At 41.8% G+C, this 13,056-nt stretch overlaps 1 protein-coding gene across 4 annotated transcripts in view; it reads right to left on the bottom strand.

Annotated features, from left to right (window-relative positions):
- The window catches only part of LOC121542634 (serine/threonine-protein kinase ULK4), a 153,997-nt gene extending 141,945 nt beyond the window's left edge, over positions 1-12,052 (bottom strand). For all 4 annotated transcript variants that reach the window (XM_041852083.2, XM_041852084.2, XM_041852085.2 and 1 more), the window contains exons 1-17: positions 11,969-12,052; positions 11,472-11,609; positions 11,288-11,387; positions 11,004-11,143; positions 10,181-10,346; positions 9,022-9,123; positions 8,717-8,800; positions 8,546-8,621; positions 7,784-7,885; positions 6,550-6,719; positions 6,299-6,368; positions 6,040-6,106; positions 5,452-5,556; positions 4,764-4,824; positions 4,389-4,573; positions 1,598-1,644; positions 1,004-1,082 (exon numbers count right to left, since the gene is read on the bottom strand). In XM_041852083.2, the coding sequence (XP_041708017.1) occupies positions 1,004-1,082; positions 1,598-1,644; positions 4,389-4,573; positions 4,764-4,824; positions 5,452-5,556; positions 6,040-6,106; positions 6,299-6,368; positions 6,550-6,719; positions 7,784-7,885; positions 8,546-8,621; positions 8,717-8,800; positions 9,022-9,123; positions 10,181-10,346; positions 11,004-11,143; positions 11,288-11,387; positions 11,472-11,609 (1,692 nt within the window). In that variant the 5' untranslated portion in view covers positions 11,969-12,052. The remainder of the gene's footprint in view (positions 1-1,003; positions 1,083-1,597; positions 1,645-4,388; positions 4,574-4,763; positions 4,825-5,451; positions 5,557-6,039; positions 6,107-6,298; positions 6,369-6,549; positions 6,720-7,783; positions 7,886-8,545; positions 8,622-8,716; positions 8,801-9,021; positions 9,124-10,180; positions 10,347-11,003; positions 11,144-11,287; positions 11,388-11,471; positions 11,610-11,968) is intronic.
- Between the last annotated feature and the right edge of the window lie 1,004 nt (positions 12,053-13,056).

Below are 13,056 nucleotides of genomic sequence, written 5' to 3'. Positions count from 1 at the left end.
AATAGCCCTGCCCTGACGCAGAAATCGCCATGACTGCGGCTGACCATCAGACACAGAACCCCTGTAGAGAGCACAATGATAAAAGTCTCTGGGATCTGTCACTCTGGGAATCTGAGCAAGCTGTGCCCAGATGGGTGGTGGGGGGCGGGGCGACAAATCAAATCCTCAGCCATCTTTAGAAAAGAAGACTGTGGAGAAAATAAAAAGTTGCTGCGCCATTCTCTGGTGTGCCGACTAACGGCGGCCATTTTGTATATCGCTCGTATACCCCTCCTCTATCTCTCTACCTCTATGAGCTTTAAACCTATAAACCACCACAGAAAATCATGGAAAACCCCATGTAAGACGCGGATCAAGGGTGGAGGCGCCAGATTTCACATCAAATAGAATCCTGTTTTTTAAAATGATTAACCGCAATGCCTTTGACGGTTTGTTAACGGCTCTATAAGCATGTTTGGGCAGGTCGGTTGGTAGCGCTTGTTTAGAGCTCTACCTACCGCTGGGTTACAGTGGCATCTGGTGATTCACCCTGGTACTTCCTCTCACTACCGCTCCCATTGGATGATCATAAAGCCGCATAGAGACTAGACTTCTATGGCTCTGCTGCGATTAGTAACAGATTTAGGGGATTTTAATTCAACAGATTTGACTGTTGTTGTTGATGTTGTAGGGGTCTTTCACATAGTTAGAATTGTGTGCATGTGTAAAAGATTGAGAGGCGTTTGTATTGCGACTATGACACGGTCTGCTTTGGTTCTAACAGTTAAAGGTCTGTTCAACTATTCAGGAGCTCATGGCTTTGATAGTTATATGTGACACACCCGACCAAATCGCAAATGGCACCCTATTCCCTACATAGTGCCAGAGCCCTATGCATTTGGAACACATCCACCATTGATACACAGAGGACAAGCACAGGTGCTGTGACAATAGGGTGAAGGGGCCCAGTGCAGTGCAGCTGGATTATGCCAGCGTCAGCAGTGTGACAGACAGTTCCACTAACCTCAGTGACAGGGGTCTCCTCTCTGAGCTCAGTGCAATGGGATGCCAGCAGCCCCAGAACCCGCATCACCTTAGACTTCCTGGAATACACACACACACACACACACACACAGGACACAGGTCTAACCATAAATACATGACACTGTTTTAACCTGAAATACAAAAACATCCATAGAAATAGGCCACTAATGCTATAGACTTCCTGGAATAGACACACAGGACACTGGTCTAAATACATGGAAATCATCCACAGAAATAATACTACTATTTTCTACATCATTTTATCACCATTTAGTAAGAAGTGCTGCTGTAATTATATTTATTTAATCCGTACAACATCCGTTCTTAATTCATTTAATCATTGAAAAACAAAATAGAATCCTCAAGTCAAAACTCGTTAAATGATCCTGATGATGGATATAACTCTAACAGTGATTTACAGAACATCCAGACCAGGCACCAGATCATTGTAAACGCTAGTGCAGTAGGCTACAGTACATGCTAGACATTATTTCCATGCATTGGCGCATGGAGAATGCAGAGAGTGATTGGATGTATGTATGGGGTCGGACAGGTGGAAGCTAAAGGAACTCACACATCCCAGTTGGGTGCTAGTCGCAGCTGCTGGGTCAACACAGGGAACTGTTACAAAGGGAGAGGACAGAACAGCAGTTGGTTAACGCTGTAATATACAGTTGAAGTCGGAAGTTTACATACACTTAGGTTGGAGTCATTAAAACTCGTTTTTCAACCACTCCACAAATTTCTTGTTAACAACCTATTGTTTTGGCAAGTCGGTTAGGACATCTACTTTGTGCATTACACAAGTAATTTTTCCAACAATTGTTTACAGACAGATTATTTCACTTATAATTCACTGTATCACAATTCCAGTGGGTCAGAAGTTGACTGTGCCTTTAAACAGCTTGGAAAATTCCAGAAAATGATGTCATGGCTTTAGAAGCTTCTGATAGGCTAATTGACATCATTTGAGTCAATTGGAGGTGTACCTGTGGATGTATTTCAAGGCCTACCTTCAAACTCAGTGCCTCTTTGCTTGACATCATGGGAAAATCTAAATAAATCAGCCAAGACCTCAGAAAAAAAATTGTAGACCTCCACAAGTCTGGTTCATCCTTGGGAGCAATTACCAAACGCCTGAAGGTACCACGTTCATCTGTACAAACAATAGTACGCAAGTATAAACATCATGGGACCACGCAGCCGCCATACCGCTCAGGAAGGAGACGCGTTCTGTCTCCTAGAGATTAACGTACTTTAGTGCGAAAAGTGCAAATCAATCCCAGAACAACAGCAAAGGACCTTGTGAATATGCTGGAGGAAACAGGTACAAAAGTATCTATATCCACAGTAAAACGAGTCCTATATTACATTTATGTCATTTAGCCGTCATTTAGCTCGTTTGGGTGTAGGGACTGATCAGAGCCTGAAGGTACGGAGGTGCATTTGTATTGTATCTATCGACATAACCTGAAAGGCCACTCAGCAAGGAAGAAGCCACTGCTCCAAAATCGCCATAAAAAAGCCAGACTACGGTTTGCAACTGCACATGGGGACAAAGATCATACTTTTTGGAGAAATGTCCTCTGGTCTGATGAAACAAAAATAGAACTGTTCGGCCATAATGACCATCGTTATGTTTGGAGGAAAAAGGGGGTTGCTTGCAAGCTGAAGAACAACATCCCAACCGTGAAGCACGGGGGTGGCAGCATTATGCTGTGGGGGTGCTTTGCTGCAGGAGGGACTGGTGCACTTCACAAAATAGATGGCATCATGAGGAAGGAAAAGTATGTGGATATATTGAAGCAACATCTCAAGACATCAGTCAGGAAGTTAAAGCTTGGTCGCAAATGGGTCTTCCAAATGGACAATGACCCCAAGCATACTTCCAAAGTTGTGGCAAAATGGCTTAAGGACAACAAAGTCAAGGTATTGGAGTGGCCATCACAAAGCCCTGACCTCAATCCTATAGAACATTTGTGGGCAGAACTGAAAAAGCATGTGTGAGCAAGGAGGCCTACAAACCTGACTCAGTTACACCAGCTCTGTCAGGAGGAATGGGCCAAAATTCACCCAACTTAATGTGGGAAGCTTGTGGAAGGCTACCCGAAACGTTTGACCCAAGTTAAACAATTTAAAGGCAATGCTACCAAATACTAATTGAGTGTATGTAAACTTCTGACCCACTGGGAATGTGATTAAATAAATAAAAGCTGAAATAAATCATTCTCTCTACTATTATTCTGACATTTCACATTCTTAAAATAAAGTGGTGATCCTAACTGACCTAAAACAGGGAATTTTTACTAGGATTAAATGTCAGGAATTGTGAAAAACTGAGTTTAAATGTATTTGGCGAAGGTGTATGTAAATTTCTGACTTCAACGTATGTCAGTCAGTTCAGTCGTCTTTCAGTAGTACAGCATTGAATTAGTCATGTTACCAATACATCATTGTTATAAACTCAGTCAGGGCTGGCCATAGTGTCCGAATAAGTCCCAAAACAATGATATACTAAAAGATACAATGAGGTCTAATGATTGTGGCGATGTCATTTTCAGTTCAATCTGAGTGAGTGATGTAACTGGAATGCCATCTAGTGGTTAATAGCTATAAGAGACTCTCCGTCAGATGGAATTACTACGCCTGAATCAATCCTCAGTCTGGACATTTCATTAAAAACGAATGAAGAGATTTGATCTTTAAATTTGACCAGATTAATGTCCCATATGTCACAACTTAATACCTCGTCACTGTAACGAGGAAGCAACTTTATGATATTGGCAACAGAGTTCTGTGTGTCCCAAATGGCACCCTATTCCCTACATAGTGCACTACTTTTGACCGGGCCCAATTCAAAAGTGCACTATGTAGGGAATAGGGTGTCATTTGGGACGTCCTCCTGGTCTTTGTGCTCTCATACATAACTAGGGTCATTGAACATGTTAAGCTGAGCGGATCTCAGTAACAAAAAGTACAGGAAATAGGAAGTTCATTTTCTTATTATCTTGAGGAATTAACAGTGTTAACTTCCTGGTCCCACATAGCTGACTACTGTTTCAGCTTCCCGCTGATCAACAGAGGCCGACACGTATAGTAGCCATGCTGAGGAGCTCGGGGTCACATGGTAAATATAGGAAGCCTTTGATGGCTTCACAGTGCCACAGCCTTTTATCTTTCTAACACTTGAGAAACCTCAGCAAGGCCAGAGGTTGTGTAGTGATTTTAAGAATTTTCCTCTGAACACTTAAATTAGCCTAGAGGGGCCCATGTCTTGTTAGAACTCTGGCCACCAGCAGCCCTGGGAGGAATGGCAGGCATGCTGGGCATGTGGTCAGACCGTCAGGCAGTGACCCTTCCCTTACCAGCTGAGAGTTGATGAGCCTGGTAGCTGTGTCCTTGTGGGCAGCTATGGTACACAGATAGCAGAGGAGGTTGAGTTTGGAGCGGGCCGCCGCCGTGGTCTTATCAGCCTGGGTCTCCAGAGAAGAGCACAGCTGCTGTAGAAACACCCTCCAGTCCTCAGGGCTCAGACATGACAGCTTCTCCACTATAGAGGGGGGGGCAGAGGTGCTCAATAATCACACAGCAGACCCAGCTTTAGCTGTCTGTCTAACCTGTGTGTGTGTGTGTGTGTGGATTAACACCTGCTACACACTTGTCAATTACAGAGTGTGTACAAGTGTTACTCAGCAGCAGCACAGCAGTCGAGAGCTTTCCTGTTTGTTCTTCTTTATTACCTGAGTATGCTCGGACACACAAAGTCTTTGAGTCATATCGCACTGGAGCAGTCTTCAGAATCTGAAAAAAATAAGTATATATCTTTGTTACTAGAATGCACAAGAGTTGCGGATTGCCAACCTCTGTTCTTAAGCGCAATTCAGAGTCCAAAGCCGAGGACCCGTGATAGTCCAGCGTCCCATTGTGACATATTTATCTGGCTCCGAGACCACCGTCCATGGAGGACGCACAGCGTGACCGCACACTTCCCCAAAATTCCCAATCAGCACGGCTCCGCGTACGCGGCTCCTATTCATTTGAAATTGGGTGACGGTTGAAGAAATTGCTGGGAATTCGAAAAGTATGAAAGCCAACGATCCAATATTCTAGAACACTGCTGTGAGGACGTGTAACACATTTTGGACTCTGATAAGCACTTGACACAAACATGGGTAGAAGTGGGCTGTGGAACTATTGAAAATGTCAGCCTATTCGGCATCAGACAAAGCATGTTACATTTTTTTTCACATATTGCTTAAATACAGAGCAAGTTTCAAGTTTTAATGTCACATGAACAAGTACAGTGAAATGCCTTTCTTGCAAACTCAAAACCCAACAATGCAATAATTAATAACAATGTATTTCTAGAAAGAAAACTAGAAAACAAACAGGAGAAATAAGAGCAGTACATGATGTAGTTTGTGGTACCTTTGGGTTGTCCATAATAGGTGTGACTGCCAGGTCAGAGTCAATGTACACTAGGTCCTTTATACAGCAACTGATGTCATTCAGACCACTGACCACCACACTGTCCTGAAGATGACAACAACCAGAGTGATGTCATCATTACAAATGAGCACAATTATAGTATGTGATAATTATTACTACAGCCCAATAATCGAACATCATTCAAACACCAGACTTCCAAAGATCTCATAAATGAAAGTGGCTAAAGCGGCTGAATGAAAGTGAAGTTTATAATACATAAGAATGTCCAATGTCCTTATGTATACAGTCAATTCATCTGGAAAAAAATTATAAGCGAAAAGTGGCACTTCACTGAGAATGTTGTAGAGGGCGCCAAAGGTTAACAAACAACTGTAACCGAGAACAACCTGTGAAAACAATGAATTCTCAACTACCAGTTTCTGCAGTCTACAGGCACGCCATGGTAATAGTCTATGTTTCTGAGTAAAGACAGCTCACAGAAAGATTACACTTAAAATGTAATTGTGGAGAAAGTTGCAGAGGTATGGGAGTGCTCTCCTTTGGCTCTTTGATAACAGAAGAACTCACTTGAGGTAATGGTGTCCTGTTGGGTGTATCTCTTGCAGTGCAACTCATTCTTGGAGTTGGACGAGAGCTGATTGATGAAAAATATCACATAAAACATGCTTCATTTTGAGATTTAAAAAAATTCAGGAAAAAAAAAAATATATATATATATATATATATATATGAAATTAGTATTTTCCAGTTTGACTTACTCAAGCTGTTGATCCAACACAATGTTTAGTAAATGATCAGAACAACTGGAGTTGAACACTGATCGTACCTGAGGAGGAATATGGACTCCCTGGTATCTTTGTCCAGCGCACTCTTTGGTCTAAGCTCTGTCACGTTGTCTAATAGAAGAAGAAGAAGAAGAAGAAGAAGAAGAAGAAGAAGAAGAAGAAGAAGAAGAAGAAGAAGAAGAAGAAGAAGAAGAAGAAGAAGAAGAAGAAGAAGACTATGTTCAGACACAGCACCTACACTGTCATCAACTGTCATCAACATGTCTGCTTCCACCTTCCCAGAAAGCATTACCTAATCGGAATGATTTGTTGGGGTGCATGTAGACGGGCTCCTCTGCCCCGGCGGCCCCTGCTGCCTCTCCCTGTACGATTCTGTGTCCCCCTCCTGGTCCCTGGGAGGTCACTGAGACAGGTGTCACTGCTGATGACTGGCTAGAGGAACAGACACCACTCCTCCCCACACTGCAGCCAAAAGACAGGTCAGATATTAGTTAGTACGCAACAACTAAATTAAAACATCACCAGACTACAAACAGAAAGGAAACATGACCTACCTATGTAACTACACAGTAATATGACACCTGTAGTAGCAACACTGTAGTTACATAGAAACTGTTGTCTTATTAAATAGTTATAGAGTTTAGACGTATAGGTTATTACACAAGTGAAACAAGGACTTTTATCTTATTCTCATATTGCAGTTAGTAAATCATATTCAACATCAGCTCTGTGAAGGCCTTGTCTTCCTCCCACTAACACAAAACAGTACAACCCATCTGATTGGACAGGTCCCAGGCTCCATCCTGAACACACAGGCATGGTTTATGATAACATCAGACCAACATGCATTCTCAAGAAGTTATGTCATGAGAAAAGGCCGGGGAGGTAGATATGCAATTCCAAAACAGTGTTTGGCATTGAAACAGGTGAGACAGAGCTTCTCAAACAGTTTATAAATGACCGTCTATGTACATTAAACTAACATTGGCAGACAAACATTTGTCCACTTCCTACAACTGCAGAACAAAGGTTAAGACTTTAAAGGGATACTTTGGGATTTTGGCAATGAGGCCCTTTATCTACTTTCCCAGAGTCAGATGAACTCGTGGATACCATTTTTATGTCTCGGCGTCCAGTATGAAGGAAGTTAGAGGTAGTTTCACGAACCAATGCTAACAAGCATGCTAGCAGATACCATAGACTTCCAGTCATTGCGCTAACGCTAGTTAACAATTGCGCTAGCGCTAGCTAGTAACTTCCTTCAAACTGCACGCAGAGATATAAAAATGGTATTCACAAGTTCATTGCCAAATTCCTAAAGTATCCCTTTAAGAGCATCAATAAAAAGCTCAAATATTCACAAAGCATCTCAGAATAAGTGTACTGATCTAGGACCAGGTCCCTGCTGTCCACGTAATCTTATTCATTGTGATTTAAAAAGGCTAAACAGATCCTATATCAGAACTCCTTCTCTGATACGCTTTGTGAATAAAGGCCCTGATTGTAATATGAAACATAAACATTACCTGGAGCTGGATGAGATATCTTCTTCTTCCTCCTTGCTGGTGTGGACCTCAGAGAACACTCCTCTCCAGAATGGGTGGGCCAGTAACTGAGTCCAGTTTATCCTGAGGAGAACAGTTCAATGCTGAAGTCTAATAAAGCACTCTCTTTCTGACCAAACTTATGTCGGCCTACTTGTCCTACACAGGTAGCCTAGCGGCTATGAGCGTTGGGCCGGTCACCGAAAGGTCGATGGTTCGAATGCCCGAGCCAGCAAGGTGGAAAAATCTGCCGTTCTGCTCTTGAGCAAGGCAATTAAACCCCAACAACAACTGCTCCTCGGGCTCTGATGACGTCGATTAAGGCAGCCCCCTACACCTCTCTAATTTAAAGGGGTTGGGTTAAATGGGCTCCCAAGTGACACAGCGGTCTAAGGCACTGCATCTCAGTGCTTGAGGCGTCACTACAGACCCCCTGGTTTGATTCCAGGCTGTACCACAACGGGCCGTGATTGGGAGTCCCATAGGGCGGCGTCCGGGTTTGGCCGGTGTAGGCCGTCATTGTAAATAAGAATTTGTTCTTAACTGACTTGCCTAGTTAAATAAAGGTTAAATAAATAAAAAATAAAAAAATGTGGAAAACACAATTTGGTTGAAGGCATTCAGTTGTGCAACTGACTAGGTATCCCCCTTTCCAAAGGTTATATGTCAAAGGGATAATATTAATTATCCGTCATGGAAACTTCAAACCAAGAACCTGATTTGGTGCAGGGAGTACGGACGTACCTCTTCTGAGGGTCTTTCTGAAGCAAACCTTTAAGCAGGCTTTGGAACTCTTGTGTAGGCTTGCAGGAAGAAGTCCCTTTAACAACAAAGACAATATGGACTATAATTAAGATGCTTTTATGGCAATAAAACACATTTTGTTATTTTAAGCAATAGAAATGATTGTTTTACCACTTTGCCTTGGAGATGGAGGATCTTCAAGTAATATCAGCTCAATCAACTCAGAGAAGGTCTCGGAGAAGAATGGTGGTTTTCCTGAGAAATGACCGCAAAACAAGACAGAAGTATTTATGTATGAGATGAGTACTGTTATTCTGTAATCAATGTCAATAAATCAAGTGGTTTGATAGCCTGAGTGCCAGTCTGTTTGTGCTACAGTGCCAACTACTTGTCACTAATTGAAAATGGCAATGAGCAAAGGAGTTGGCAAGAGGACAAACAGATCTGGTCCACAGCCCAAGTGATTTGATGAGTACCTGAAAACATCTCATAGAATATACAGCCCAGGGCCCACAGATCACTACTGGTACTGGGGTCTCCTCCTTTGACCACCTCTGGTGCACAGTATACTGGAGACCCTGAAGAAAGACAAAGACATCTCCATTACTGCAATATATTGAAAACCATGATATGATATAACATGATATGATATATAACATAATGTGATAATGTAGCGACCCTGTTTTTTGTGTGTGTTTCTTTTGGGGGGTAAATCAGCTTTAATATTGCAGATTGATTGTAGTTTCCATCAATGTAATTGTCTGCATCATTGCCAATCCCCCATATATTTGTTTTGGGGGGGTAAATACATATATAGCGACCCTGTGTTTATGCGCGGATATCGACTCTGCCACTTGAGCATGCTTTTGTGGCTTTGGGCCAGAAGGTTGAGGGTTCATCGACCACTGAGGACAAGCTCACTCTCCCTGCCTGTTCCATTTACACTGGTGTCAGAAGTTGGACATCACTTCTCGTCTGACACCAGTGTAATGAAACAGGCAGGGAGAGTGAGTTTGTCCGCGGTGGTCTGCGAACAATGTCGCTACACAGGGTCGTTACAATAGGATATGTGATATAACTTTCTGGTAAACATCCAATAAGTAAGGGATAATCAACGAGGGGCTATGCATTCTATAGAAAATAATGAACAACGTGGAACTGACCTTCCACGGAGTTGCATTATTTTCCAGAGAACGCATAGAGCCCCAAGTTGATTATCCCTTTTATACCATGGCTATATTTTAACATATTTGCCAGTAGAAATGTGTTCATTTGCCAGTAGAAATGTGTTCAACATCCACTGAAGTAGCTAGCAGGTTTACTAGATAGCTACAGTAGTTGCCTTGGAAACCAAACAAACAGACTTTCTAGTTTAGCTAACCAACCCATCAGTCCTAGCTTGCTATTATGAAAATCGAATTCAACAATGCCAATAATGTTTTCAATTTGACTTTTGCTTTCAAAAGCAGCTCCAACATAGAACATGTAAGAATAAACTATAGCCATTGAATTGTACCGTGTGGATATACCGTGCGTTATAGGCAAATTAGGCACGCTCTAAAATGCCCTTCAAGCAAATCAGATACGAGTATTCAATAATGCCATGGTATAGCGATATTATCTGTAAAGGATCACCTTGGATTCTGTTCTTGATACTTGTTCTTGATGTGTTTTCTTTGCCATCCCCTCCACCTGTTTCCTCTGCTGTGACTAAAGTGAAAAACTCCTCCAGATTCTCCCCCTCAGCTTTAGACAGGCAGAAGTTAGAGTACTTCAATGTGCCAGGGCCATCCAGCAAGATCTATAGGGGGAAAAAAACAAAGTCATAATCAAATGACATTGATTTCATGAAATCAAAACTGAGACAGAGAATAAATGTTGGCTAGAAATAATCAGCATTGCTTAGTTGATAAAAGGAGCTCATTGGATGTAAAGTGTTAGGTTGGTTTGATCTATAGAGTGTGTTAAATGTCAGATGTGCCTCGATATATAGAGTTTGTTGATTTTTTAAATTAAATTAAATCAAACTTTATGTGTCACATGCGCCGAATACAACTGTAGACCTTACAGTGAAATGCTTACTTACAAGCACTTAACCAACAATGAATTCAAGAACGAGTTAAGAAAATATTTACTTAATCAAATAAAAAATAACAATAAATAGTCAATGTAAATAGTCCGGGTGGCCATTTGATTAATTGTTCAGCAGTCATATGGCTTAGGGGTAGAAGCTGTTAAGGAGCCTTTTGGTCCTAGACTTGGCGCTCCGGTACCGCTTGCCGTGCGGTAGCAGAGAGAACAGTCTATGACTAGGGTGACTGGAGACTTTGACCATTTTTTGGGCTTTCCTCTGACACGCCTAGTATATAGGTCCTGGATGGCAGGAAGCTTGGCCCTAGTGATGTACTGGGCCGTACGCACTAAATTATAGAGTCAGGACATCTATACTGTACCGCACCTTGGAGGGAGTGAGGTCGGAGAACACGATACCAGCATCATGGATGTATCTCAAGCCTTTGACCAGATCAATGGCAAATTCCCTCACTACATCTTCTGACAGGCACTCATCCTGGGTGATGACTGACTCCAGTGAACCCCCTAAAATATAGAGAAATGATTAATGATTATTATTATCCTACCATTATACACTATCAAATCACATTCCTACTTTGTGAAACGTAAAGGTAAAAGGTTGACATACGGTAACAATTGTATTCTTATAGTACCAAATAAGCATCTCACCTGTGCACAGTTCCACTACAAGCCAAAGATGGTTGCTGGTTTCATACCACTCATAGAAGGTTACCACATTCTCATGTTTTATGTCGTGAGTTAGCCGTACCTGCGGATTCCCCAGTCAGTGTTACTCAGTCAAATCAGTTGAAAGGGATGTGTGTAATACTAGGAAGTGATGCTGGATACTTACGTGGTTTGTAATTTCAGGTCTTTTTGACTTGTCACTGCAAATAATTGCAACAAAATGTATGCTCCCTTTCCTCCTGCCCTTATAAACCACTGACTTGCGTCCTGTTCCAATTTCCTCATACAGGATGAAGTTTTCCATCTGCACAGAAGGTTCTCAAGTTAGGGACAGTGGTTGGTCACTTGCTGGGGGTGAATAGCACATTTATATAGGTTGAAACTAGAAACGAGTAAATGGCATTTGCATGTAATTAGTTAAACTAGGTCGCTAACTGCTAGCTAATTTGCTAGCTAACTGTTTTACTGACAGAAGCAAGCTGTGCAGACCAACAACTGTCCTGTCCATGCACGTTCAATCACAAAACCTAACAGCCAATTCCCATATAAACAGATAAACAGGTTAATACATGCAAGAATCCACAAACTACCTGTAACCATATCAAGAATTAGTGAAATTACTTCATAATAAAAATATATATTATTAAAAATCGCTGTTTTTACCTTCTAATCACCCCTCGAACTCAAACTCAAAGCGCGAAGTTTGTTACCGGATATCACATTTGGATCATTTCATTCCGACTGTAGGGGGGTAGAAATACATGCTTTAAAAAAAAAAAAAGGTAATATTTTATTTATTTATGTTATTCCAATTTATACATATATACAAAAATATTAAACTAAAGGTTGTATGAAAGGGATCCATAACAAGCACGTACATGTGTCTTATTGTTTTTCATTATTTTGCTTGAATACCTCTGACTGTGAGCTATTCCTTGGTTACTAGGATACAAGTAAGGACGCGGCAATGGCACACACACACACACACACACGCACGCACGCACGCACGCACGCACACACACACTCAGTGCAAGGGAAAGCGTCTTCTTGTGCACAGAGACGGACAAAGTTTTCATACTAAAACATCTTTGGACAGAGCAGGCCCACATAATGTTGACTGCCTACTCAAACTGTGGATATAGGTCTAGCTAGCATTAGCACATATGGTGATAATTATTGGATCTATCCCTCCAACCTGGGTTAAACCCGTAGCCTAAAACATGCTATTCTATTCTATATTAATTGTATATTTTATTTTATTATATTCTGTTATATTATATATTGTGTAAAATAAATCCATGGAATATGATAGATTGTATATAGTAGCTAACTCTCCGTCTCCCTTTCTTTCTCTAGCGCTCTGTTTGTTTGTCTGCCTGTCCCCACCCACTCTCTGCCCCCTTCCTTGTTCCCAGAAAACTCCAAAACGTGGCTTTGATAGCTATTGAGGGAAAACTGTAGAGGGGCAAGCATGGTTAAATGCACAGGGCAGTGCACTTCAATCTGAACTGGTGTGAAGACATTAAGTGAAGCTCGTTGCAGGGCAGAGCAAGCAGATAAAGTGCAGATTTTATTTTGAGTGGTCAAAGGGCCTTTTATTCTCTTGTGTTTTCAGACAATACACATAGGCATACCCTATCTCCTCTTTTTCTGTGATTGTGTGTGAGAGAGAGAGCGAGAGAGCGCAAGCATGCACATGCATATAGTCTAATGTCAGGTGAATGTCAGGTGCCACTGCCAACAAGACATGA

This window comes from Coregonus clupeaformis, chromosome 28, assembly GCF_020615455.1.
Source record: "Coregonus clupeaformis isolate EN_2021a chromosome 28, ASM2061545v1, whole genome shotgun sequence".
In the NCBI taxonomy this organism is placed as follows: Eukaryota; Metazoa; Chordata; class Actinopteri; order Salmoniformes; family Salmonidae; genus Coregonus; species Coregonus clupeaformis.
Note: the sequence above shows the minus strand (reverse complement) of the source record. Positions and strands in the feature narration are given on the sequence as shown.